This window comes from Oncorhynchus nerka, linkage group LG26, assembly GCF_034236695.1.
Source record: "Oncorhynchus nerka isolate Pitt River linkage group LG26, Oner_Uvic_2.0, whole genome shotgun sequence".
Classification (NCBI taxonomy): domain Eukaryota; kingdom Metazoa; phylum Chordata; class Actinopteri; order Salmoniformes; family Salmonidae; genus Oncorhynchus; species Oncorhynchus nerka.
In genome coordinates this window covers 25,535,704-25,562,736 of record NC_088421.1, presented here as the reverse complement: position 1 = coordinate 25,562,736, position 27,033 = coordinate 25,535,704, and the positions used below count along the sequence as shown (strand labels likewise).

At 46.0% G+C, this 27,033-nt stretch overlaps 1 protein-coding gene across 1 annotated transcript in view; it reads right to left on the bottom strand.

Annotated features, from left to right (window-relative positions):
• The window catches only part of LOC115127616 (SH3 and multiple ankyrin repeat domains protein 1-like), a 66,180-nt gene that overhangs the window by 14,097 nt on the left and 25,050 nt on the right, over nt 1-27,033 (bottom strand). Inside the window, exons 3-14 of the mRNA XM_065010944.1 lie at nt 11,250-11,321; nt 10,648-10,756; nt 9,707-9,861; nt 9,117-9,284; nt 6,649-6,765; nt 6,454-6,531; nt 6,103-6,169; nt 5,652-5,824; nt 4,735-4,901; nt 4,110-4,264; nt 3,496-3,609; nt 2,953-3,028 (exon numbers count right to left, since the gene is read on the bottom strand). Coding sequence (XP_064867016.1) covers nt 2,953-3,028; nt 3,496-3,609; nt 4,110-4,264; nt 4,735-4,901; nt 5,652-5,824; nt 6,103-6,169; nt 6,454-6,531; nt 6,649-6,765; nt 9,117-9,284; nt 9,707-9,861; nt 10,648-10,756; nt 11,250-11,321 — 1,451 coding nt within the window. The remainder of the gene's footprint in view (nt 1-2,952; nt 3,029-3,495; nt 3,610-4,109; nt 4,265-4,734; nt 4,902-5,651; nt 5,825-6,102; nt 6,170-6,453; nt 6,532-6,648; nt 6,766-9,116; nt 9,285-9,706; nt 9,862-10,647; nt 10,757-11,249; nt 11,322-27,033) is intronic.

Sequence of the window (27,033 nt, the reverse complement as noted above, 5' to 3'; positions counted from 1 at the left end):
GAAGGAAGGAAGGAAGGAAGGAAGGAAGGAAGGAAGGAAGGAGTAAAGAAGGGAGGATAAGGACAAATAGGGAGAAAGGAGGAATGGATTGATAAAGATGGACACTAGGGGTGAAAATGTATAGAGGGAGAACATCTCTCCCTGATCATCTCTCCTCTTCCTCTAATCTTTGTTAATGTAATCGCTGTGCCACAATATCAATTTAAGCCATTCATTTAGCTGACTGCCGTCTCGACCGAGCCTTGTTAAACTGTCACAGCTAGTCAGAGCAGTAAAAGCCTGCTTCATTAGACAGATCAGGAGGTGTACAAGATCTCTTACTGTCAATATAAAAACATCTTCCATCTAAAAGCGGATTGAAAGGTGATGAGGTGAAAGTGGGAGAGAAAGGGAGGTTGTTCATTCACGTCTATTTCCTCTCCTGCGTTCTCTCTCCCTTTTCTCTTCTTCGTCTACTTCTACATAGTGTAGAATCTCTCCTCTTCACCTCCTTTCTTGCTCTGTTCATCCCTCTCTCCCTCCAGAGTGCCCTTCCCTGTCTGTTCTCCAGATGGAAACACCACAGGGGAGGGAGGGTGATGGAGAGAAAATTAAAAAGAACAGGGGGTGAGTAAAACGGTGATGAATAAAAATAAAAGGAGCGATAGAGAGAGAGAGGTGGAAGGGGTGACAAAGCCAAATATAGAGGAGTGGAAAAAAGCAGGGTGAGATGGATCCACACTAGTGCTCTGATAAAAACAGACTTAGCAGTGAGTTAGCAGTGAGTTAGCAGTGAGTTAGCAATGAGTTAGCAATGAGTTAGCAGTGAGTTAGCAATGAGTTAGCAATGAGTTAGCAATGAGTTAGCAGTGAGTTAGCAATGAGTTAGCAATGAGTTAGCAGTGAGTTAGCAGTGAGTTAGCAATGAGTTAGCAGTGTCACAAACTGACTAAACAACCTGGAGTTTTATATCGTATCGGGTACATTTGTTTAAATATCCCTGATGTGGGTGTAGAAACGTTTGTGTGAGTTTCCATGCAGGTGTCAGTCGCTTTGTAGAGCACGTAAGTCTAAATGAAATTATGCAAAATAATGAATGCTTTTGTGTGTGTTTGTGTTGTCTGTGATAGCGAGCGGGCAGGGAAAAAGATTATATGTAAATAATACATGTGATTTATAATGTGTTTATTTCTTTATAAATAATTCTCTCTTCATACAGTCCAAGTCCAGGACCGTTAAATTGGTTTGCCTCATAACAGAGCCTCTCTGAGCCGCCACGCAAAAACATGACATTAATAAAGAGAAGGACATTACATCACTAGGTGTTAATGAGAGGAGTTACACTCCAAAGTGTCAACGGAGCGATCTGGAAGTCAACAACAACGACAACATAATCAACAAGCACATCAGTAGAGGCCACGTCGATGACAGTCTACAGAAGTTCAGATATCAGACCAGTACTGTATGTAACTTCAGATATCAGACCAGTACTGCATGTAACTTCAGATATCAGACCAGTACTGTATGTAACTTCAGATATCTGACCAGTACTGTATGTAACTTCAGATATCTGACCAGTACTGTATGTAACTTCAGATATCAGACCAGTACTGTATGTAACTTCAGATATCAGACCAGTACTGTATGTAACTTCAGATATCAGACCAGTACTGTACGTAACTTCAGATATCAGACCAGTACTGCATGTAACTTCAGATATCAGACCAGTACTGTATGTAACTTCAGATATCAGACCAGTACTGTACGTAACTTCAGATATCAGACCAGTACTGTATGTAACTTTAGATATCAGACCAGTACTGTACGTAACTTCAGATATCAGACCAGTACTGTACGTAACTTCAGATATCAGACCAGTACTGTACGTAACTTCAGATATCAGACCAGTACTGTATGTAACTTCAGATATCAGACCAGTACTGTATGTAACTTCAGATATCAGACCAGTACTGTATGTAACTTCAGATAGCAGACCAGTACTGTACGTAACTTCAGATATCAGTAGATCACCCAATCACAATCCATCGCACAGTAGATCACCCAATTACAATCCATCGCACAGTAGATCACCCAATCACAATCCTTCGCACAGTAGATCACCCAATCACAATCCATCGCACAGTAGATCACCCAATCAAAATCCATCGCACAGTAGATCACCCAATCACAATCCATGGCACAGTAGATCACCCAATTACAATCCATCGCACAGTAGATCACCCAATCACAATCCATCGCACAGTAGATCACCCAATCACAATCCTTCGCACAGTAGATCACCCAATCAAAATCCATCGCACAGTAGATCACCCAATCACAATCCATGGCACAGTAGATCACCCAATCAAAATCCATCGCACAGTAGATCACCCAATCACAATCCATCGCACAGTAATCACCCAATCATAATCCATCGTACAGTAGATCACCCAATCAAAATCCATCGCACAGTAGATCACCCAATCACAATCCATGGCACAGTAGATCACCCAATTACAATCCATCGCACAGTAGATCACCCAATCACAATCCATCGCACAGTAGATCACCCAATCACAATCCTTCGCACAGTAGATCACCCAATCACAATCCATCGCACAGTAGATCACCCAATCACAATCCATCGTACAGTAGATCACCCAATCAAAATCCATCGCACAGTAGATCACCCAATCACAATCCATGGCACAGTAGATCACCCAATCATAGTCTCTAGTGGATCACTTCCACACATACAACACAGGTGAGGTTAATATACAGTATATTACCCATAGTCCCAAACACAAGTTAACACAGTACTGTAGATCACTCTAACAAAGCCCATCTTACAGCTACCCAACTCACTCCAACATACTCCAAGCATATCCAGGGCAAGATCACTCAACTCACTGACTTTCAGGTAGACCTCTGAGTATGACGCTGTAGAGAAAGAGAAAGTCTCCCCATCCTTACCTGGGAGCGTCGAAGCTGTCGTAGGAGCCCACGGTGTAATGGCGGAACAGTCTCTTGGCTTTCTCACTGCGGCTCTCTAAAACACACGACCACAGTGTTATCAGCATGATGGCTGCCTGCCTGCCACACTGACCAACAGTGTCACTACAGTCACACGCTGCTGTTAGACTACAGCCTGAACCTCGACAGTAAACGTCTCTCTATTGAGTCTCTAGATACAGTCAAACCAGCTGTGTTTACCACTGCCTTAGGCCTTAGTGGTGGGCAGACACCACTACTACGACTAGTGTAGGACCTTCCTTCCCTGTCAACCCACACCTTGCTTCTGCTGCTCTAATCATTCTGAGAGTCTAGAGTGTTACTTCCCCAGTGTTACTACCTGTAGACCTCCTGCTAAATGTGTTGTTTTTTATGCCTGTGTGGCTGTGTGTAGCAGCCAGCGCTGCCGTGTGTGTAAGTATGTGTGTGTGTTTTTCTGACCAATGAGAGGGGAGAGAGAGAGGCACGCTGCATGTGTCTGCAGGTGTGTGGTCAGGGCCTCACCTGAGCGGTTGTCCTGGCTACGGACTGCCACTTCCTCTACACAGTCTGAGGGGAACCAGCCGGTCCGTCCCTTAACCGTGCCCTCCCAGAACCCTCCCTCGCCCACACTCAGCACTGCATGAGGGGACAGGAAAGAGCGTCGCACGTCAGAGCCATTACCTCATACAGTCAGTATACACAAAACAACATATAGGCACAAACAACAACAAGGAAATAGCCACAACATGTAAACACACACAGAGGAATGTAAACACACAAACAGGCATGCAAACCTCTCTACGTACTCACCAAGACATACATACCTGGAAACACCTTAGACTCACTCACAGACACACACATATTCATACCTGCAGACATTGAAGACAAGGACAAACAAGGACCTTATACTCTCATTAAGACAGGAAGACAACATCCACTAGACAGACTCATACATACACCACTCACATCAGCAGACAGAGACCTAGCCTGGGTACCAGCATGAACATTTCATCTCCTGGGCAAATGTATCAGGCTGGCACCCAGGCTAGCAAAAATTTTGAATTCACATGAAAAAAAACACCCAGTCAGACAGTCACACAGCCATTCTCTGACACAGACACACTAAACACACACACCTTTGACTTTGTCTCCCTTGCTGATGCTAATCTCTCTGTCTCCCTGGGCGGAGTGGGAACGCGTGGCCACAAACACACGTCCTGGGACGGCGCTGTAGAGACGCCTCCGCTGGCCCCCTGCTGCTGTAACCATATTGCTGCTGACAGACCCCGTCCTGGCCAGAGGGGGGCAGCGTTCAGCATACAGCACATGCAGCACAGTACACAACCAACTCAGTGGCCTTGTGGTTAGTGTCTGCCTTCACGCTACAGAACCAGGAGACAGACTCCTACCCAATGGGCCGTTCTCGCTCGGACAAGGCTTATACTTTACACAACCCTCATGCAAAGTAGGCCCAATCCTAACTTGAGGTCTGCATGGTTAATTTGGACTTTGTGAAAACCATCTACATTTACATTTACATTTAAGTCATTTAGCAGACGCTCTTATCCAGAGCGACTTACAAATTGGATCTATTGACGGGAGATTTGTGTGCAAATTATTAATACAGATTTCAAGTTTGGATTGGGTGCCATGCTAGAGTCACAGCAGAGAGGGACAACTGACACTGCTGTAGATGGAGAGAGAGCACACTATAATGGAACTACGCATCAACGGTTCAATCAGAACCATAGTCAATCTTACCCTCCTGCGCCTCCTCCTACTCCGCCTCCTTCTCCTCCCCCTCCGCCCTGCCTCCGACTCTGCCGACTCCTGTCCTCCTTATCCCCTGCTCTCCCTCGGGACGGGGAGCGAGTCCGCGCCCCACGGGGACTACTGGAGCTACGCATGGTACCTGAATGCTTATAGCCCTGAGAGAGAGAGAGAGAGAGAGAGATGAAGGGGCAACACCGGTTCAGTGGTCTGTACTACAGTACATTGGTGATGTACTACAGTACATTGGTGATGTACTACAGCATATTGGTGATGTACTACAGTATATTGGTGATGTACTACAGTATATTGGTGATGTACTACAGCATATTGGTGATGTACTACAGTATATTGGTGATGTACTACAGTATATAGGTGATGTACTACAGTATATTGGTGATGTACTACAGTATATTGGTGATGTACTACAGTATATAGGTGATGTACTACAGTATATTGGTGATGTACTACAGTATATAGGTGATGTACTACAGTATATTGGTGATGTACTACAGTATATTAGTGATGTACTACAGTATATTAGTGATGTACTACAGTATATTGGTGATGTACTACAGTATATAGGTGATGTACTACAGTATATTGGTGATGTACTACAGTATATTGGTGATGTACTACAGTATATAGGTGATGTACTACAGTATATTGGTGATGTACTACAGTATATTGGTGATGTACTACAGTATATTGGTGATGTACTACAGTATATTGGTGATGTACTACAGTATATTAGTTATGTACTACAGTATATTAGTTATGTACTACAGTATATTAGTTATGTACTACAGTATATTAGTGATGTACTACATAGCTACATTACATGATACATGATGTGAAACAGTACAGTAGTTCTCCCAGGTGTCCAGGTGCTAGGTTCCTTCCTCTACCTGTACAGACACTATGTTGGAGCCTGGTGTATTGGGCAGTGCCATCCAGTCAGGCAGGTTCATACTGTTATCACTGTTGGCACGCAGGAAGGGGTGAGGGTGGGGCAGCGCCAGGGTGCGCGGTGCACTCTCTCGCCTCTGAGGGGCGTATTTGGGAGACTCAAGAAAAGGTACTGAGAGAGTGTGAGAAGGAAAGAGAGAGAGAGAAAGAAAGACAGACAGAGAGGTTTAAACTAGTCATGTTTAGTTCACTTGCAGCACTCATTCAGATAGCAGGGACAGGAAATATCCCAGTTTGATTGGCACACATACAAAATAATGTAATAAATATAATGTGTGTACGCACAACGTTGTTCTTAAAGAAACATGTGAATGCCGAACCACTCTCACATACTGTCACATACGTTCATAGAGCATAAACTCCTCGACACAGCCACAGGTCAGAACGTACCTACATATGTGTCCCGGTGGTTTTTGATAATCTCTCCTAGCTCAAAATGGCCGGACATGACAGCCACCTGAAACACAGACGCTAGCAGTGTAAGGGACAGTTCTCACAGCACCCTCCACACACACTATACACATATTCCTTGTCTCACAGAGTATGAGAACTCAGCTCAAGGGGTCAGACAGAATTGTCCCACCGTGGACCCTCGTACACGTCACAGAACAATATCACTAACACTGGTACATCTCATCCAATAGCATTCTGCTTTAGTAACTTCATCACACACAACCCCATCCAAGCAATGTACATACAAATACATCATTCCATTAGCCCAGCCATGTATTGTATAATCACCTGAAATGGGTTCTGCCCACTGTTATTCTTTGTGTCTTTATTGGCTCCCCTGTAAAGGAGAATTCGTGCACAGCTGTCCTGTATGGCCAAAATACATGTCAATCAATTAGCAGCAAATAACTGTAATACTGGATTACAAAACTACAAAGTCATCTTTATTTGATGTTTGTTTATGACACTACTAGAGAGCACTACCTTGTTGTATAAAGCACAAACGTGCAAGGCAGTGTTTCCTGAGGCATTCTGGGAAGTGGAGTCTGCGCCGTAAAAAAGAAGGTGCTCCAGATGCTGGGCGTTGCCATTCTGACAGGCCTGGGATCAGAGCAGAGTGAGCACAGAGAGGGAGAGAGAGAGAGGTGGGGGGACAGAGAGTGGGAAAGGTGGGGAGAAATAGAGAGATGGAGGGTAGAGAGAGTGAGAGAGAGCGAGAGAAAGAGAGAGGGAGAGAGAGGTGTGGGGACAGAGAGTGGGAAAGGTGGGGAGAAATAGAGAGATGGAGGGTAGAGAGAGTGAGAGAGAGCGAGAGAAAGAGAGAGGGAGAGAGAGGTGGGGGGACAGAGAGTGGGAAAGGTGGGGAAAAATAGAAAGATGGAGGGTAGAGAGAGTGAGAGAGAGGGAGAGAAAGAGAGAGGGAGAGAGAGGTGGGGAAAGAGAAATGGAAAGAGAGAGGGGGGGTGATCAGGCGATCAGAGGTAAAGAAAATAAAAGAGGGGGGTTATACATTGTCAAAAAGAGAGAGAGAAACAGGAACAACACACACATCAGAAAACAGCGAGAATACACACTTACCGAGCCACTTACACATAGATACGCACATAGATACACAACAACAACGCTCAACGACAACAGCACAAATACACACAGACATAATGATGAAAGGATGAAAAGAATGTTGAAATGGAGGGGAAGTTAGTACAGTACCTGTGTGTCTCCAGGGTTCTATCTGCTGTCCTCTTCATACCTGAGCTATGGAGTGACAGGGGGATGAGAGACTGGCCTCATCATGGGTTAGAGGGTACAGGGAGATGAGAGACGGCCTCATCATGGGTTAGAGGGTACAGGGAGATGAGAGACGGGCCTCATCATGGGTTAGAGGGTACAGGGAGATGAGAGACGGGCCTCATCATGGGTTAGAGGGTACAGGGAGATGAGAGACGGCCTCATCATGGGTTAGAGGGTACAGGGAGATGAGAGACGGGCCTCATCATGGGTTAGACGGTACAGGGAGATGAGAGACGGGCCTCATCATGGGTTAGAGGGTACAGGGAGATGAGAGACGGCCTCATCATGGGTTAGAAGGTACAGGGAGATGAGAGACGGGCCTCATCATGGGTTAGAGGGTACAGGGAGGTGAGAGACGGCCTCATCATGGGTTAGAAGGTACAGGGAGATGAGAGACGGGCCTCATCATGGGTTAGAGGGTACAGGGAGATGAGAGACGGGCCTCATCATGGGTTAGAGGGTACAGGGAGATGAGAGACGGGCCTCATCATGGGTTAGAGGGTACAGGGAGATGAGAGACGGCCTCATCATGGGTTAGAGGGTACAGGGAGATGAGAGACGGGCCTCATGATGGGTTAGAGGGTACAGGGAGATGAGAGACGGGCCTCATCATGGGTTAGAGGGCACAGGGAGATGAGAGACGGCCTCATCATGGGTTAGAGGGTACAGGGAGATGAGAGACGGGCCTCATCATGGGTTAGAGGGTACAGGGAGATGAGAGACGGGCCTCATCATGGGTTAGAGGGTACAGGGAGATGAGAGACGGCCTCATCATGGGTTAGAGGGTACAGGGAGATGAGAGACGGGCCTCATCATGGGTTAGACGGTACAGGGAGATGAGAGACGGGCCTCATCATGGGTTAGAGGGTACAGGGAGATGAGAGACGGGCCTCATCATGGGTTAGAGGGTACAGGGAGATAAGAGACGGGCCTCATCATGGGTTAGAGGGTACAGGGAGATGAGAGACGGCCTCATCATGGGTTAGAAGGTACAGGGAGATGAGAGACGGGCCTCATCATGGGTTAGAGGGTACAGGGAGGTGAGAGACGGCCTCATCATGGGTTAGAAGGTACAGGGAGATGAGAGACGGGCCTCATCATGGGTTAGAGGGTACAGGGAGATGAGAGACGGGCCTCATCATGGGTTAGAGGGTACAGGGAGATGAGAGACGGGCCTCATCATGGGTTAGAGGGTACAGGGAGATGAGAGACGGCCTCATCATGGGTTAGAGGGTACAGGGAGATGAGAGATGGGCCTCATCATGGGTTAGAGGGGTACAGGGGGATGAGAGACGGGCCTCATCATGGGTTAGAGGGTACAGGGAGATGAGAGATGGGCCTCATCATGGGTTAGAGGGTACAGGGAGATGAGAGATGGGCCTCATCATGGGTTAGAGGGGTACAGGGGGGTGAGTAGCAGGAGAGACACATCAGGGTAAGGGAGGCGTACCATGACATGAATGGATAACATAAATACACACTGACACACAAACCTATATACACACACAAACCTATATACACACTGACACACAAACCTATATACACACACACACAAACCTATATACACACAAACACAGTGAAATGCTAATGGACATTGACACTTGAACACAGACTAAACCCCACAGAAACACACACCTACACACACCTACACCTCAACCTACCTGGTGTGTCTCATCCCAGCCGTTCTCGTCCCTGACGGCCAGCTTGGCGCGGTGGTGGAGCAGGGTCTCACAGCAGGAGGTGTCGCCCCCTGTCAGCACAGTGTGGTAGAGCGGAGTCAGCCCCCGCCGGTCCTTATAGTCTGGAGACGCACCCAGAGACAGCAAGGTCTATAGGGACACACCAGGTAGACACACATACTTACACTCTTAGAAAAAAGGTGCTATCTAGAACCTAAAAGGTTTCTTCGGCTGTCCCCATAGGAGAACCCTCTAAATAACCCTTTTTAGTTCCAGGTAGAACCCTTTTGGTTCCAGATAGAACCCGTTTGAATCCCTTGTAGCACCCTTTCCACAGAGTGTTCTACATGGAACCCAAAAGGGTTCTCCTATGGGGACAGACAAAAAAAACTTTTGGAACCTTTTTTTCTAAGAGTGTATTAAACGATTAACTGAATATCACTATAACATATGCGATATCATTATAAGAACATCATGACTGTATCTCAATACAAGACACTATGCACAGTGGGTCCATACATGCTCCTTTAATCCATGGATGTGAGTGTAAGGAGGTGTGTGTGTGTGTTTACCAGCAAGGCTGTGTGGCAGTGGCTGCGGACAGCCTTGTGTAGAGGTGTGAGTCCGTCCTTGGACCTGAAATCAAGATGAGCCCCTCCCAGCACCAGCCCCCGTATGGCCTCCCCTCCCCCCGGCTCACATTGCACCGCCAACGTCAGGGGGGTTTCTACAGAGGAGAGAGAGATGGAGCAATGGCGGGACGGAGGGGCTCATATATTTAATCAGACAGACAGGAGTGGGGCCATGGAGTTATGACATGAACATCAAGCATCATGTCACTCTAGTCTACTGTAGCAGTACGGTATCCCTTATCTGATAGTGGCAGATGTAGAGCTCTCTGCTGCCCCCTGGTGTTGCCAGGTGGCAGTGCACTTCACACTCCCAGCGACAGCAGGCTCTGTTGTGTGAGAGGACTGTTGCAGTACACCCAAAACTGCTAACAGTAGCTGCATGTCTCCCACCTCGTTATATTATCTGGCTCTTAAATGAGACACAAACTAACTGTCTACTTTGCTTATTATAATCATCTTTAAGTGTTAGATAGAGCTTTGGGTAAGTGTGATTCAGAGTTGGAGAGAGTATTGGGGGTTTTCAGGTCGAGGTTACAGAGGACAGCCATTAGCCATAGCTCCCACAGCTATCTTGGCTGTTAGCTAATTCAACTTGGATATGAACAGTTTGCTAGCTAGATTACAGGTTGTATGGCTGAAGGGTCTGGAAATTATCTCTAGGATGCTAAATATACAGTGGCCATATGCCCCACAAATGTTATGGGTCACTAAGAAGGATTTCAGACAGACAGACAGACAGACAGACAGACAGACAGACAGACAGACAGACAGACAGACAGACAGACAGACAGACAGACAGACTAAATGGCTGATTGGTGCTAACTGACTGAGGAGAGGTCACAGGTCACCCTGGCAGCGGACAGCATCTGACAGCGTCTCACCTCCCGTGTCAGGGTCCTGGTAGTTGGGGTCAAGCCCTTTGTCCAAGAACTTGGCCATCTTGTCCACAGAGCCACTTTGGATATAGTCCATGAACTTCTTCAGACTGGCCTATGAGAGGCATGAGGGGATAGAGAGAGATGAGGGGACTGCAGAACCTAAAAGTGTTCTTTGGCTGTCCCCATAGGAGAACCCTTTGAAGAACCCTACCTGGAACCAAGAAGGGTTCTCCAATAGGGAAAGCCGAAGAACCATTTGGAACACTTTTTTCTAAGAGTGTGCCAGCACTGCGTTCCACAGAGAGCAGAGTTGACACATTAATACTGGAGTTGTCTGCCACACAAAGCACAGCACAGCTAACAGTGGAGGGCTGCCCCAAGGGCCTGTAACTGCAGACAGACAGTGTGCAGTCCCACTCACACACACACAAGGCGTGTACACACACTGACAAGCAAAGAGTGCACACACCCACGCATAAGTATGCACACACATACACACACACTCCCGCCAACACATACACCTTCATACTGCACCAATGCATGCTACACACACTTACACCTACAATTCACACTGTGCCACACCCTTTGAAACAGACCACCAGTACCTTAGTGTGCAGTTTAGCCAGCTGTTTCTCATCTAGATTGGTCTGTTTGTACACTCTGGTCTTGTAACGAAACTAGAGAGAGAGAGAGAGAGAGAGAGAGAGAGAGAGAGAGACAGAGGGAGAGATAGAGAGAGAGAGAGAGAGAGAGAGAGAGAGAGAGAGAGAGAGAGAGAGAGAGTTAATCCTGACTGGAAGGCCTTTTGTCCTCAATTCTCTCAGCTTTTGGCCTAGATCCACATGATGGAGCCTGCAGATGTATTGCAAAATGATGCTTTATCTAGTTTACCCTTAACTTCCATCCTTCTCCTCGTCCTCCTCTCTCAACGAAAAAAGATCAAAAAGAAAGAAACGGCACAGGTTTACACTAGTTTCCAGCCACAGAGTGAGAGTAGCCCACAGAGTAACCTTACATAGTAACCCACAGAGTGAGAGTAGCCCACAGAGTAACCTTACATAGTAACCCACAGAGTGAGAGTAGCCCACAGAGTAACCTTACAGAGTAACCCACAGAGTGAGAGTAGCCCACATAGTAACCTAACAGAGTAATCCACGGAGTGAGAGTAGCCCACATAGTAACCTAACAGAGTAACCCACAGAGTGAGAGTAGCCCACATAGTAACCTTAAAGAGTAACCCACAGAGTGAGAGTAGCCCACAGAGTAACCTTACAGAGTAACCCACAGAGTGAGAGTAGCCCACAGAGTAACCTTACAGAGTAACCCACAGAGTGAGAGTAGCCCACATAGTAACCTTAAAGAGTAACCCACAGAGTGAGAGTAGCCCACAGAGTAACCTTACAGAGTAACCCACAGAGTGAGAGTAGCCCACAGAGTAACCTTACAGAGTAACCCACAGAGTGAGAGTAGCCCACATAGTAACCTAACAGAGTAACCCACGGAGTGAGAGTAGCCCACAGAGTAACCTTACAGAGCAACCCACAGAGTGAGAGTAGCCCACATAGTAACCTTAAAGAGTAACCCACAGAGTGAGAGTAGCCCACAGAGTAACCTTACAGAGTAACCCACAGAGTGAGAGTAGCCCACAGAGTAACCTTACAAAGTAACCCACAGAGTGAGAGTAGCCCACAGAGTAACCTTACAGAGTAACCCACAGAGTGAGAGTAGCCCACAGAGTGAGAGTAACCTTACAGAGTAACCTTACAGAGTAACCCACAGAGTAACCGTACAGAGTAACCCACGGAGTAACCTTACAGAGTAACCCACAGAGTGAGAATAACCCACAGAGTAACCTTACAGAGTAACCCACAGAGTAACCGTGCAGGGTAACCCAGAAAGTGAGAGTAACCATACAGAGTAACCCACAGAGTGAGGGTAACCCACAGAGTAACCTTACAGGGCAACCCACAGAGTGAGAGTAACCTTACAGAGTAACCCACAGAGTAAGAGTAACCCACAGAGTAACCCACAGAGTAACCTTACAGAGTAACCCACAGAGTAACCGTACAGAGTAACCCACGGAGTAACCTTACAGAGTAACCCACAGAGTGAGAATAACCCACAGAGTAACCTTACAGAGTAACCCACAGAGTAACCGTGCAGGGTAACCCAGAAAGTGAGAGTAACCATACAGAGTAACCCACAGAGTGAGGGTAACCCACAGAGTAACCTTACAGGGCAACCCACAGAGTGAGAGTAACCTTACAGAGTAACCCACAGAGTAACCCACAGAGTAAGAGTAACCCACAGAGTAACCCACAGAGTAACCTTACAGAGTAACCCACAAAGTGAGAGTAACCCACAGAGTGAGAGTAACCATACAGAGTAACCCACAAAGTGAGAGTAACCCACAGAGTAACCATACAAAATAACCCACAAAGTGAGAGTAACCCACAGAGTAACCCACAGAGTGAGAGTAACCATACAGAGTAACCCACAGAGTGAGAGTAGCCCACAGAGTAACCTTACAGAGTAACCCACAGAGTGAGAGAAGCCCACAGAGTAACCTTACAGAGTAACCCACAGAGTGAGAGTAACCTTACAGAGTAACCCACAGAGTGAGAGAAGCACAAAGAGTAACCTTACAGAGTAACCCACAGAGCGAGAGTAACCCACAGAGTAAACATACAGAGTGAGAGTAGCCCACAGAGTAACCTTACAGAGTAACCCACAGAGTGAGAGTAGCCCGAAGAGTAACCTTACAGAGTAACCCACAGAGTAACCTTACAGAGAAACCCAGAGTGAGAGTAACCCACAGAGTGAGAGTAACCATACAGAGTAACCCACAGAGTGAGAGTAACCCACAGAGTAACCGTACAGGGTAACCCACAGAGTGAGAGAAGCCCAAAGAGTAACCCTACAGAGTAACCCACAGAGTGAGAGTAACCTTACAGAGTAACCTTACAGAGTAACCCACCGAGTAAGAGTAACCCACAGAGTAAACTTACAGAGTAACCCACAGAGTGAGAGTAGCCCACAGAGTAACCTTACAGAGTAACCCACCGAGTGAGAGTAACCTTACAGAGTAACCCACAGAGTGAGAGAAGCCCACAGAGTAACCTTACAGAGTAACCCACAGAGTGAGAGTAGCCCACAGAGTAACCTTACAGAGTAACCCACAGAGTGAGAGTAACCTTACAGAGTAACCCACAGAGTGAGAGTAACCCACAGAGTAACCTTACAGTGTAACCCACAGAGTGAGAGTAACCTTACAGAGTAACCCACAGAGTGAGAGAAGCCCAAAGAGTAACCTTACAGAGTAACCCACAGAGTGAGAGTAACCTTACAGAGTAACCCACAGAGTAAGAGTAACCCACAGAGTAAACTTACAGTGAGAGTAGCCCACAGGGTAACCTTACAGAGTAACCCACAGAGTGAGAGTAACCTAACCGTACAGAGTAACCCACGGAGTGAGAGTAGCCCAAAGAGTAACCTTACAGAGTAACCCACAGAGTAACCTTACAGAGTAACCCACAGAGTGAGAGTAACCTTACAGAGTAACCCACAGAGTGAGAGTAGCCCACAGAGTAACCTTACAGAGTAACCCACAGAGTGAGAGTAACCTTACAGAGTAACCCACAGAGTGAGAGTAACCTAACCTCACGGAGTAACCCACAGAGTGAGAGTAGCCCAAAGAGTAACCTTACAGAGTAACCAACAGAGTAACCTTAAGGAGTAACCCAGAGTGAGAGTAACCCACAGAGTGAGAGTAGCCCACAGAGTAGCCTTACAGAGTAACCCACAGAGTGAGAGTAACCTTACAGAGTAACCCACAGAGTGAGATTAAACCCACAGAGTAATCTTACAGAGTAACCCACAGGGTAACCTTACAGAGTAACCCACAGAGTGAGAGTAGCCCACAGAGTAACCTTATAGACTAACCCACAGAGTGAGAGTAACCTAACCTTACAGAGTAACCCAGAGAGTGAGAGTAGCCCAAAGAGTAACCTTACAGAGTAACCCAGAGTGAGAGTAACCCACATTGAGAGTAGCCCACAGAGTAACCTTACAGAGTAACCCACAGAGTGAGAGTAGCCCACAGAGTAACCTTACAGAGTGAGAGTAGCCCACATAGTAACCTTACAGAGTGAGAGTAGCCCACAGAGTAACCTTACAGAGTAACCCACCGAGTGAGAGTAGCCCACAGAGTAACCTTACAGAGTGAGAGTAGCCCACAGAGTAACCTTACAGAGTAACCCACCGAGTGAGAGTAACCTTACAGAGTAACCCACCGAGTGAGAGTAACCTTACAGAGTAACCCACAGAGTAACCTTACAGAGTAACCCAGAGTGAGAGTAACCCACAGTGAGAGTAGCCCACATAGTAACTTTACAGAGTAACCTTACAGAGTAGCCCACATAGTAACCTTACAGAGTAACCTTACAGAGTAGCCCACATAGTAACTTTACAGAGTAACCTTACAGAGTAGCCCACAGAGTAACCTTACAGAGTAACCCACAGAGTGAGAGTAGCCCACAGAGTAACCTTACAGAGTAACCCACAGAGTGAGAGTAGCCCACATAGTAACCTAACAGAGTAACCAACGGAGTGAGAGTAGCCCACAGAGTAACCTTACAGAGCAACCCACAGAGTGAGAGTAGCCCACATAGTAACCTAACAGAGTAACCCACAGAGTGAGAGTAGCCCACAGAGTAGCCTTACAGAGTAACCCACAGAGTGAGAGTAACCTTACAGAGTAACCCACAGAGTGAGATTAAACCCACAGAGTAATCTTACAGAGTAACCCACAGGGTAACCTTACAGAGTAACCCACAGAGTGAGAGTAGCCCACAGAGTAACCTTATAGACTAACCCACAGAGTGAGAGTAACCTAACCTTACAGAGTAACCCAGAGAGTGAGAGTAGCCCAAAGAGTAACCTTACAGAGTAACCCAGAGTGAGAGTAACCCACATTGAGAGTAGCCCACAGAGTAACCTTACAGAGTAACCCACAGAGTGAGAGTAGCCCACAGAGTAACCTTACAGAGTGAGAGTAGCCCACATAGTAACCTTACAGAGTGAGAGTAGCCCACAGAGTAACCTTACAGAGTAACCCACCGAGTGAGAGTAGCCCACAGAGTAACCTTACAGAGTGAGAGTAGCCCACAGAGTAACCTTACAGAGTAACCCACCGAGTGAGAGTAACCTTACAGAGTAACCCACCGAGTGAGAGTAACCTTACAGAGTAACCCACAGAGTAACCTTACAGAGTAACCCAGAGTGAGAGTAACCCACAGTGAGAGTAGCCCACATAGTAACTTTACAGAGTAACCTTACAGAGTAGCCCACATAGTAACCTTACAGAGTAACCTTACAGAGTAGCCCACATAGTAACTTTACAGAGTAACCTTACAGAGTAGCCCACAGAGTAACCTTACAGAGTAACCCACAGAGTGAGAGTAGCCCACAGAGTAACCTTACAGAGTAACCCACAGAGTGAGAGTAGCCCACATAGTAACCTAACAGAGTAACCCACGGAGTGAGAGTAGCCCACAGAGTAACCTTACAGAGCAACCCACAGAGTGAGAGTAGCCCACATAGTAACCTTAAAGAGTAACCCACAGAGTGAGAGTAGCCCACAGAGTAACCTTACAGAGTAACCCACAGAGTGAGAGTAGCCCACAGAGTAACCTTACAGAGTAACCCACAGAGTGAGAGTAGCCCACAGAGTAACCTTACAGAGTAACCCACAGAGTGAGAGTAGCCCACAGAGTAACCTTACAGAGTAACCCACAGAGTGAGAGTAACCTTACAGAGTAACCTTACAGAGTAACCCACAGAGTAACCGTACAGAGTAACCCACGGAGTAACCTTACAGAGTAACCCACAGAGTAACCGTGCAGGGTAACCCAGAAAGTGAGAGTAACCATACAGAGTAACCCACAGAGTGAGGGTAACCCACAGAGTAACCTTACAGGGCAACCCACAGAGTGAGAGTAACCTTACAGAGTAACCCACAGAGTAACCCACAGAGTAAGACTAACCCACAGAGTAACCCACAGAGTAACCTTACAGAGTAACCCACAAAGTGAGAGTAACCCACAGAGTGAGAGTAACCATACAGAGTAACCCACAAAGTGAGAGTAACCCACAGAGTAACCATACAAAATAACCCACAAAGTGAGAGTAACCCACAGAGTAACCCACAGAGTGAGAGTAACCATACAGAGTAACCCACAGAGTGAGAGTAGCCCACAGAGTAACCTTACAGAGTAACCCACCGAGTGAGAGAAGCCCACAGAGTAACCTTACAGAGTAACCCACAGAGTGAGAGTAACCTTACAGAGTAACCCACAGAGTGAGAGAAGCACAAAGAGTAACCTTACAGAGTAACCCACAGAGCGAGAGTAACCCACAGAGTAAACATACAGAGTGAGAGTAGCCCACAGAGTAACCTTACAGAGTAACCCACAGAGTGAGAGTAGCCCGAAGAGTAACCTTACAGAGTAACCCACAGAGTAACCTTACAGAGAAACCCAGAGTGAGAGTAACCCACAGAGTGAGAGTAACCATACAGAGTAACCCACAGAGTGAGAGTAACCCACAGAGTAACCGTACAGGGTAACCCACAGAGTGAGAGAAGCCCAAAGAGTAACCCTACAGAGTAACCCACAGAGTGAGAGTAACCTTACAGAGTAACCTTACAGAGTAACCCACCGAGTAAGAGTAACCCACAGAGTAAACTTACAGAGTAACCCACAGAGTGAGAGTAGCCCACAGAGTAACCTTACAGAGTAACCCACCGAGTGAGAGTAACCTTACAGAGTAACCCACAGAGTGAGAGAAGCCCACAGAGTAACCTTACAGAGTAACCCACAGAGTGAGAGTAGCCCACAGAGTAACCTTACAGAGTAACCCACAGAGTGAGAGTAACCTTACAGAGTAACCCACAGAGTGAGAGTAACCCACAGAGTAACCTTACAGGGTAACCCACAGAGTGAGAGTAACCTTACAGAGTAACCCACAGAGTGAGAGTAGCCCACAGAGTAACCTTACAGAGTAACCCACAGAGTGAGAGTAGCCCACATAGTAACCTAACAGAGTAACCCACGGAGTGAGAGTAGCCCACAGAGTAACCTTACAGAGCAACCCACAGAGTGAGAGTAGCCCACATAGTAACCTTAAAGAGTAACCCACAGAGTGAGAGTAGCCCACAGAGTAACCTTACAGAGTAACCCACAGAGTGAGAGTAGCCCACAGAGTAACCTTACAGAGTAACCCACAGAGTGAGAGTAGCCCACAGAGTAACCTTACAGAGTAACCCACAGAGTGAGAGTAACCTTACAGAGTAACCTTACAGAGTAACCCACAGAGTAACCGTACAGAGTAACCCACGGAGTAACCTTACAGAGTAACCCACAGAGTGAGAATAACCCACAGAGTAACCTTACAGAGTAACCCACAGAGTAACCGTGCAGGGTAACCCAGAAAGTGAGAGTAACCATACAGAGTAACCCACAGAGTGAGGGTAACCCACAGAGTAACCTTACAGGGCAACCCACAGAGTGAGAGTAACCTTACAGAGTAACCCACAGAGTAAGAGTAACCCACAGAGTAACCCACAGAGTAACCTTACAGAGTAACCCACAGAGTAACCGTACAGAGTAACCCACGGAGTAACCTTACAGAGTAACCCACAGAGTGAGAATAACCCACAGAGTAACCTTACAGAGTAACCCACAGAGTAACCGTGCAGGGTAACCCAGAAAGTGAGAGTAACCATACAGAGTAACCCACAGAGTGAGGGTAACCCACAGAGTAACCTTACAGGGCAACCCACAGAGTGAGAGTAACCTTACAGAGTAACCCACAGAGTAACCCACAGAGTAAGAGTAACCCACAGAGTAACCCACAGAGTAACCTTACAGAGTAACCCACAAAGTGAGAGTAACCCACAGAGTGAGAGTAACCATACAGAGTAACCCACAAAGTGAGAGTAACCCACAGAGTAACCATACAAAATAACCCACAAAGTGAGAGTAACCCACAGAGTAACCCACAGAGTGAGAGTAACCATACAGAGTAACCCACAGAGTGAGAGTAGCCCACAGAGTAACCTTACAGAGTAACCCACAGAGTGAGAGAAGCCCACAGAGTAACCTTACAGAGTAACCCACAGAGTGAGAGTAACCTTACAGAGTAACCCACAGAGTGAGAGAAGCACAAAGAGTAACCTTACAGAGTAACCCACAGAGCGAGAGTAACCCACAGAGTAAACATACAGAGTGAGAGTAGCCCACAGAGTAACCTTACAGAGTAACCCACAGAGTGAGAGTAGCCCGAAGAGTAACCTTACAGAGTAACCCACAGAGTAACCTTACAGAGAAACCCAGAGTGAGAGTAACCCATAGAGTGAGAGTAACCATACAGAGTAACCCACAGAGTGAGAGTAACCCACAGAGTAACCGTACAGGGTAACCCACAGAGTGAGAGAAGCCCAAAGAGTAACCCTACAGAGTAACCCACAGAGTGAGAGTAACCTTACAGAGTAACCTTACAGAGTAACCCACCGAGTAAGAGTAACCCACAGAGTAAACTTACAGAGTAACCCACAGAGTGAGAGTAGCCCACAGAGTAACCTTACAGAGTAACCCACCGAGTGAGAGTAACCTTACAGAGTAACCCACAGAGTGAGAGAAGCCCACAGAGTAACCTTACAGAGTAACCCACAGAGTGAGAGTAGCCCACAGAGTAACCTTACAGAGTAACCCACAGAGTGAGAGTAACCTTACAGAGTAACCCACAGAGTGAGAGTAACCCACAGAGTAACCTTACAGGGTAACCCACAGAGTGAGAGTAACCTTACAGAGTAACCCACAGAGTGAGAGAAGCCCAAAGAGTAACCTTACAGAGTAACCCACAGAGTGAGAGTAACCTTACAGAGTAACCACAGAGTAAGAGTAACCCACAGAGTAAACTTACAGTGAGAGTAGCCCACAGGGTAACCTTACAGAGTAACCCACAGAGTGAGAGTAACCTAACCGTACAGAGTAACCCACGGAGAGAAGTAGCCCAAAGAGTAACCTTACAGAGTAACCCACAGAGTAACCTTACAGAGTAACCCACAGAGTGAGAGTAACCTTACAGAGTAACCCACAGAGTGAGAGTAGCCCACAGAGTAACCTTACAGAGTAACCCACAGAGTGAGAGTAACCTTACAGAGTAACCCACAGAGTGAGAGTAACCTAACCTCACGGAGTAACCCACAGAGTGAGAGTAGCCCAAAGAGTAACCTTACAGAGTAACCAACAGAGTAACCTTAAGGAGTAACCCAGTGTGAGAGTAACCCACAGAGTGAGAGTAGCCCACAGAGTAGCCTTACAGAGTAACCCACAGAGTGAGAGTAACCTTACAGAGTAACCCACAGAGTGAGATTAAACCCACAGAGTAATCTTACAGAGTAACCCACAGGGTAACCTTACAGAGTAACCCACAGAGTGAGAGTAGCCCACAGAGTAACCTTATAGACTAACCCACAGAGCGAGAGTAACCTAACCTTACAGAGTAACCCAGAGAGTGAGAGTAGCCCAAAGAGTAACCTTACAGAGTAACCCAGAGTGAGAGTAACCCACATTGAGAGTAGCCCACAGAGTAACCTTACAGAGTAACCCACAGAGTGAGAGTAGCCCACAGAGTAACCTTACAGAGTGAGAGTAGCCCACATAGTAACCTTACAGAGTGAGAGTAGCCCACAGAGTAACCTTACAGAGTAACCCACCGAGTGAGAGTAGCCCACAGAGTAACCTTACAGAGTGAGAGTAGCCCACAGAGTAACCTTACAGAGTAACCCACCGAGTGAGAGTAACCTTACAGAGTAACCCACAGAGTAACCTTACAGAGTAACCCAGAGTGAGAGTAACCCACAGTGAGAGTAGCCCACAGAGTAACCTTACAGAGTAACCCACAGAGTAACCGTACAGATTAACCCACAGAGTAACCTTACAGAGTAACCCACAGAGTGAGACTAACCTTACAGAGTAACCCACAGAGTAACCTTACAGATTAACCCACAGAGTAACCTTACAGAGTAACCCACAGAGTGAGACTAACCTTACAGAGTAACCCACCGAGTGAGAGTAACCTTACAGAGTAACCCATAGAGTGAGACTAACCTTACAGAGTAACCCACCGAGTAACCTTACAGAGTAACCCACAGAGTAACCTTACAGAGAAACCTACAGAGTGAGAGTAACCTTACATAGTAACCCACAGAGTAACCATACAGAGTAACGAACAGAGTGAGAGTAACCTTACAGAATAACCCATAGAGTGAGAGTAACCGTACAGAGTAACCCACAGAGTGAGAGTAGCCCACATAGTAACCTTACAGAGTAGCCCACATAGTAACCTTACAGAGTAACCTTACAGAGTAGCCCACATAGTAACCTTACAGAGTAACCTTACAGAGTAACCGTACAGAGTAACCCACAGAGTGAGAGTAACCCACAGAGTAACCTTACAGAGTAACCCACAGAGTGAGAGTAACCTTACAGAGTAACCCACAGAGTAACCTTACAGAGTAACCAACATAGTGAGAGTAACCTTTACAGAGTAACCCATAGAGTGAGGGTAACCTTACAGAGTAACCCACAGAGTGAGAGTAACCCACATAGTAACCTTACAGAGTAACCCACAGATTGAGAGTAACCGTACAGAGTAACCCAGAGTGAAAGTAACCTTACAGAGTAACCTTACAGAGTAACCAACAGAGTAACCTTACAGAGTAACCCACAGAGTAACCTTACAGAAGCCCACATAGTAACTTTACAGAGTAACCTTACAGAGTAGCCCACATAGTAACCTTGCAGAGTAACCTTACAGAGTAACCAACAGAGTAACCTTACAGAGTAGCCCACAGAGTAACCTTACAGAGTAGCCCACATAGTAACTTTACAGAGTAACCTTACAGAGTAGCCCACATATTAACCTTACAGAGTAACCTTACAGTGTAACCAACAGAGTAACCTTACAGAGTAGCCCACAGAGTAACCTTACAGAGTAGCCCACATAGTAACTTTACAGAGTAACCTTACAGAGTAGCCCACATAGTAACTTTACAGAGTAACCTTACAGAGTAGCCCACATAGTAACCTTACAGAGTAGCCCACATAGTAACCTTACAGAGTAACCTTACAGAGTAGCCCACATAGTAACCTTACAGAGTAACCTTACAGAGTAACCGTACAGAGTAACCCACAGAGTGAGAGTAACCCACAGAGTAACCTTACAGAGTAACCCACAGAGTGAGAGTAACCTTACAGAGTAACCCACAGAGTAACCTTACAGAGTAACCAACATAGTGAGAGTAACCTTTACAGAGTAACCCATAGAGTGAGGGTAACCTTACAGAGTAACCCACAGAGTGAGAGTAACCCACATAGTAACCTTACAGAGTAACCCACAGATTGAGAGTAACCGTACAGAGAGTAACCCAGAGTGAAAGTAACCTTACAGAGTAACCTTACAGAGTAACCAACAGAGTAACCTTACAGAGTAACCCACATAGTAACCTTACAGAAGCCCACATAGTAACTTTACAGAGTAACCTTACAGAGTAGCCCACATAGTAACCTTGCAGAGTAACCTTACAGAGTAACCAACAGAGTAACCTTACAGAGTAGCCCACAGAGTAACCTTACAGAGTAGCCCACATAGTAACTTTACAGAGTAACCTTACAGAGTAGCCCACATATTAACCTTACAGAGTAACCTTACAGTGTAACCAACAGAGTAACCTTACAGAGTAGCCCACAGAGTAACCTTACAGAGTAGCCCACATAGTAACTTTACAGAGTAACCTTACAGAGTAGCCCACATAGTAACTTTACAGAGTAACCTTACAGAGTAGCCCACATAGTAACCTTACAGAGTAGCCCACATAGTAACCTTACAGAGTAACCTTACAGAGTAGCCCACATAGTAACCTTACAGAGTAACCTTACAGAGTAACCGTACAGAGTAACCCACAGAGTGAGAGTAACCCACAGAGTAACCTTACAGAGTAACCCACAGAGTGAGAGTAACCTTACAGAGTAACCCACAGAGTAACCTTACAGAGTAACCAACATAGTGAGAGTAACCTTTACAGAGTAACCCATAGAGTGAGGGTAACCTTACAGAGTAACCCACAGAGTGAGAGTAACCCACATAGTAACCTTACAGAGTAACCCACAGATTGAGAGTAACCGTACAGAGTAACCCAGAGTGAAAGTAACCTTACAGAGTAACCTTACAGAGTAACCAACAGAGTAACCTTACAGAGTAACCCACAGAGTAACCTTACAGAAGCCCACATAGTAACTTTACAGAGTAACCTTACAGAGTAGCCCACATAGTAACCTTGCAGAGTAACCTTACAGAGTAACCAACCGAGTAACCTTACAGAGTAGCCCACAGAGTAACCTTACAGAGTAGCCCACATAGTAACTTTACAGAGTAACCTTACAGAGTAGCCCACATATTAACCTTACAGAGTAACCTTACAGTGTAACCAACAGAGTAACCTTACAGAGTAGCCCACAGAGTAACCTTACAGAGTAGCCCACATAGTAACTTTACAGAGTAACCTTACAGAGTAGCCCACATAGTAACTTTACAGAGTAACCTTACAGAGTAGCCCACATAGTAACCTTACAGAGTAACCCACAGAGTGAGAGTAACCTAACCGTACAGAGTAACCCACGGAGTGAGAGTAGCCCAAAGAGTAACCTTACAGAGTAACCCACAGAGTAACCTTACAGAGTAACCCACAGAGTGAGAGTAACCTTACAGAGTAACCCACAGAGTGAGAGTAGCCCACAGAGTAACCTTACAGAGTAACCCACAGAGTGAGAGTAACCTTACAGAGTAACCCACAGAGTGAGAGTAACCTAACCTCACGGAGTAACCCACAGAGTGAGAGTAGCCCAAAGAGTAACCTTACAGAGTAACCAACAGAGTAACCTTAAGGAGTAACCCAGTGTGAGAGTAACCCACAGAGTGAGAGTAGCCCACAGAGTAGCCTTACAGAGTAACCCACAGAGTGAGAGTAACCTTACAGAGTAACCCACAGAGTGAGATTAAACCCACAGAGTAATCTTACAGAGTAACCCACAGGGTAACCTTACAGAGTAACCCACAGAGTGAGAGTAGCCCACAGAGTAACCTTATAGACTAACCCACAGAGCGAGAGTAACCTAACCTTACAGAGTAACCCAGAGAGTGAGAGTAGCCCAAAGAGTAACCTTACAGAGTAACCCAGAGTGAGAGTAACCCACATTGAGAGTAGCCCACAGAGTAACCTTACAGAGTAACCCACAGAGTGAGAGTAGCCCACAGAGTAACCTTACAGAGTGAGAGTAGCCCACATAGTAACCTTACAGAGTGAGAGTAGCCCACAGAGTAACCTTACAGAGTAACCCACCGAGTGAGAGTAGCCCACAGAGTAACCTTACAGAGTGAGAGTAGCCCACAGAGTAACCTTACAGAGTAACCCACCGAGTGAGAGTAACCTTACAGAGTAACCCACAGAGTAACCTTACAGAGTAACCCAGAGTGAGAGTAACCCACAGTGAGAGTAGCCCACAGAGTAACCTTACAGAGTAACCCACAGAGTAACCGTACAGATTAACCCACAGAGTAACCTTACAGAGTAACCCACAGAGTGAGACTAACCTTACAGAGTAACCCACAGAGTAACCTTACAGATTAACCCACAGAGTAACCTTACAGAGTAACCCACAGAGTGAGACTAACCTTACAGAGTAACCCACCGAGTGAGAGTAACCTTACAGAGTAACCCATAGAGTGAGACTAACCTTACAGAGTAACCCACCGAGTAACCTTACAGAGTAACCCACAGAGTAACCTTACAGAGAAACCTACAGAGTGAGAGTAACCTTACATAGTAACCCACAGAGTAACCATACAGAGTAACGAACAGAGTGAGAGTAACCTTACAGAATAACCCATAGAGTGAGAGTAACCGTACAGAGTAACCCACAGAGTGAGAGTAGCCCACATAGTAACCTTACAGAGTAGCCCACATAGTAACCTTACAGAGTAACCTTACAGAGTAGCCCACATAGTAACCTTACAGAGTAACCTTACAGAGTAACCGTACAGAGTAACCCACAGAGTGAGAGTAACCCACAGAGTAACCTTACAGAGTAACCCACAGAGTGAGAGTAACCTTACAGAGTAACCCACAGAGTAACCTTACAGAGTAACCAACATAGTGAGAGTAACCTTTACAGAGTAACCCATAGAGTGAGGGTAACCTTACAGAGTAACCCACAGAGTGAGAGTAACCCACATAGTAACCTTACAGAGTAACCCACAGATTGAGAGTAACCGTACAGAGTAACCCAGAGTGAAAGTAACCTTACAGAGTAACCTTACAGAGTAACCAACAGAGTAACCTTACAGAGTAACCCACAGAGTAACCTTACAGAAGCCCACATAGTAACTTTACAGAGTAACCTTACAGAGTAGCCCACATAGTAACCTTGCAGAGTAACCTTACAGAGTAACCAACCGAGTAACCTTACAGAGTAGCCCACAGAGTAACCTTACAGAGTAGCCCACATAGTAACTTTACAGAGTAACCTTACAGAGTAGCCCACATATTAACCTTACAGAGTAACCTTACAGTGTAACCAACAGAGTAACCTTACAGAGTAGCCCACAGAGTAACCTTACAGAGTAGCCCACATAGTAACTTTACAGAGTAACCTTACAGAGTAGCCCACATAGTAACTTTACAGAGTAACCTTACAGAGTAGCCCACATAGTAACCTTACAGAGTAGCCCACATAGTAACCTTACAGAGTAACCTTACAGAGTAGCCCACATAGTAACCTTACAGAGTAACCTTACAGAGTAACCGTACAGAGTAACCCACAGAGTGAGAGTAACCCACAGAGTAACCTTACAGAGTAACCCACAGAGTGAGAGTAACCTTACAGAGTAACCCACAGAGTAACCTTACAGAGTAACCAACATAGTGAGAGTAACCTTTACAGAGTAACCCATAGAGTGAGGGTAACCTTACAGAGTAACCCACAGAGTGAGAGTAACCCACATAGTAACCTTACAGAGTAACCCACAGATTGAGAGTAACCGTACAGAGTAACCCAGAGTGAAAGTAACCTTACAGAGTAACCTTACAGAGTAACCAACAGAGTAACCTTACAGAGTAACCCACATAGTAACCTTACAGAAGCCCACATAGTAACTTTACAGAGTAACCTTACAGAGTAGCCCACATAGTAACCTTGCAGAGTAACCTTACAGAGTAACCAACAGAGTAACCTTACAGAGTAGCCCACAGAGTAACCTTACAGAGTAGCCCACATAGTAACTTTACAGAGTAACCTTACAGAGTAGCCCACATATTAACCTTACAGAGTAACCTTACAGTGTAACCAACAGAGTAACCTTACAGAGTAGCCCACAGAGTAACCTTACAGAGTAGCCCACATAGTAACTTTACAGAGTAACCTTACAGAGTAGCCCACATAGTAACTTTACAGAGTAACCTTACAGAGTAGCCCACATAGTAACCTTACAGAGTAGCCCACATAGTAACCTTACAGAGTAACCTTACAGAGTAGCCCACATAGTAACCTTACAGAGTAACCTTACAGAGTAACCGTACAGAGTAACCCACAGAGTGAGAGTAACCCACAGAGTAACCTTACAGAGTAACCCACAGAGTGAGAGTAACCTTACAGAGTAACCCACAGAGTAACCTTACAGAGTAACCAACATAGTGAGAGTAACCTTTACAGAGTAACCCATAGAGTGAGGGTAACCTTACAGAGTAACCCACAGAGTGAGAGTAACCCACATAGTAACCTTACAGAGTAACCCACAGATTGAGAGTAACCGTACAGAGTAACCCAGAGTGAAAGTAACCTTACAGAGTAACCTTACAGAGTAACCAACAGAGTAACCTTACAGAGTAACCCACAGAGTAACCTTACAGAAGCCCACATAGTAACTTTACAGAGTAACCTTACAGAGTAGCCCACATAGTAACCTTGCAGAGTAACCTTACAGAGTAACCAACCGAGTAACCTTACAGAGTAGCCCACAGAGTAACCTTACAGAGTAGCCCACATAGTAACTTTACAGAGTAACCTTACAGAGTAGCCCACATATTAACCTTACAGAGTAACCTTACAGTGTAACCAACAGAGTAACCTTACAGAGTAGCCCACAGAGTAACCTTACAGAGTAGCCCACATAGTAACTTTACAGAGTAACCTTACAGAGTAGCCCACATAGTAACTTTACAGAGTAACCTTACAGAGTAGCCCACATAGTAACCTTACAGAGTAGCCCACA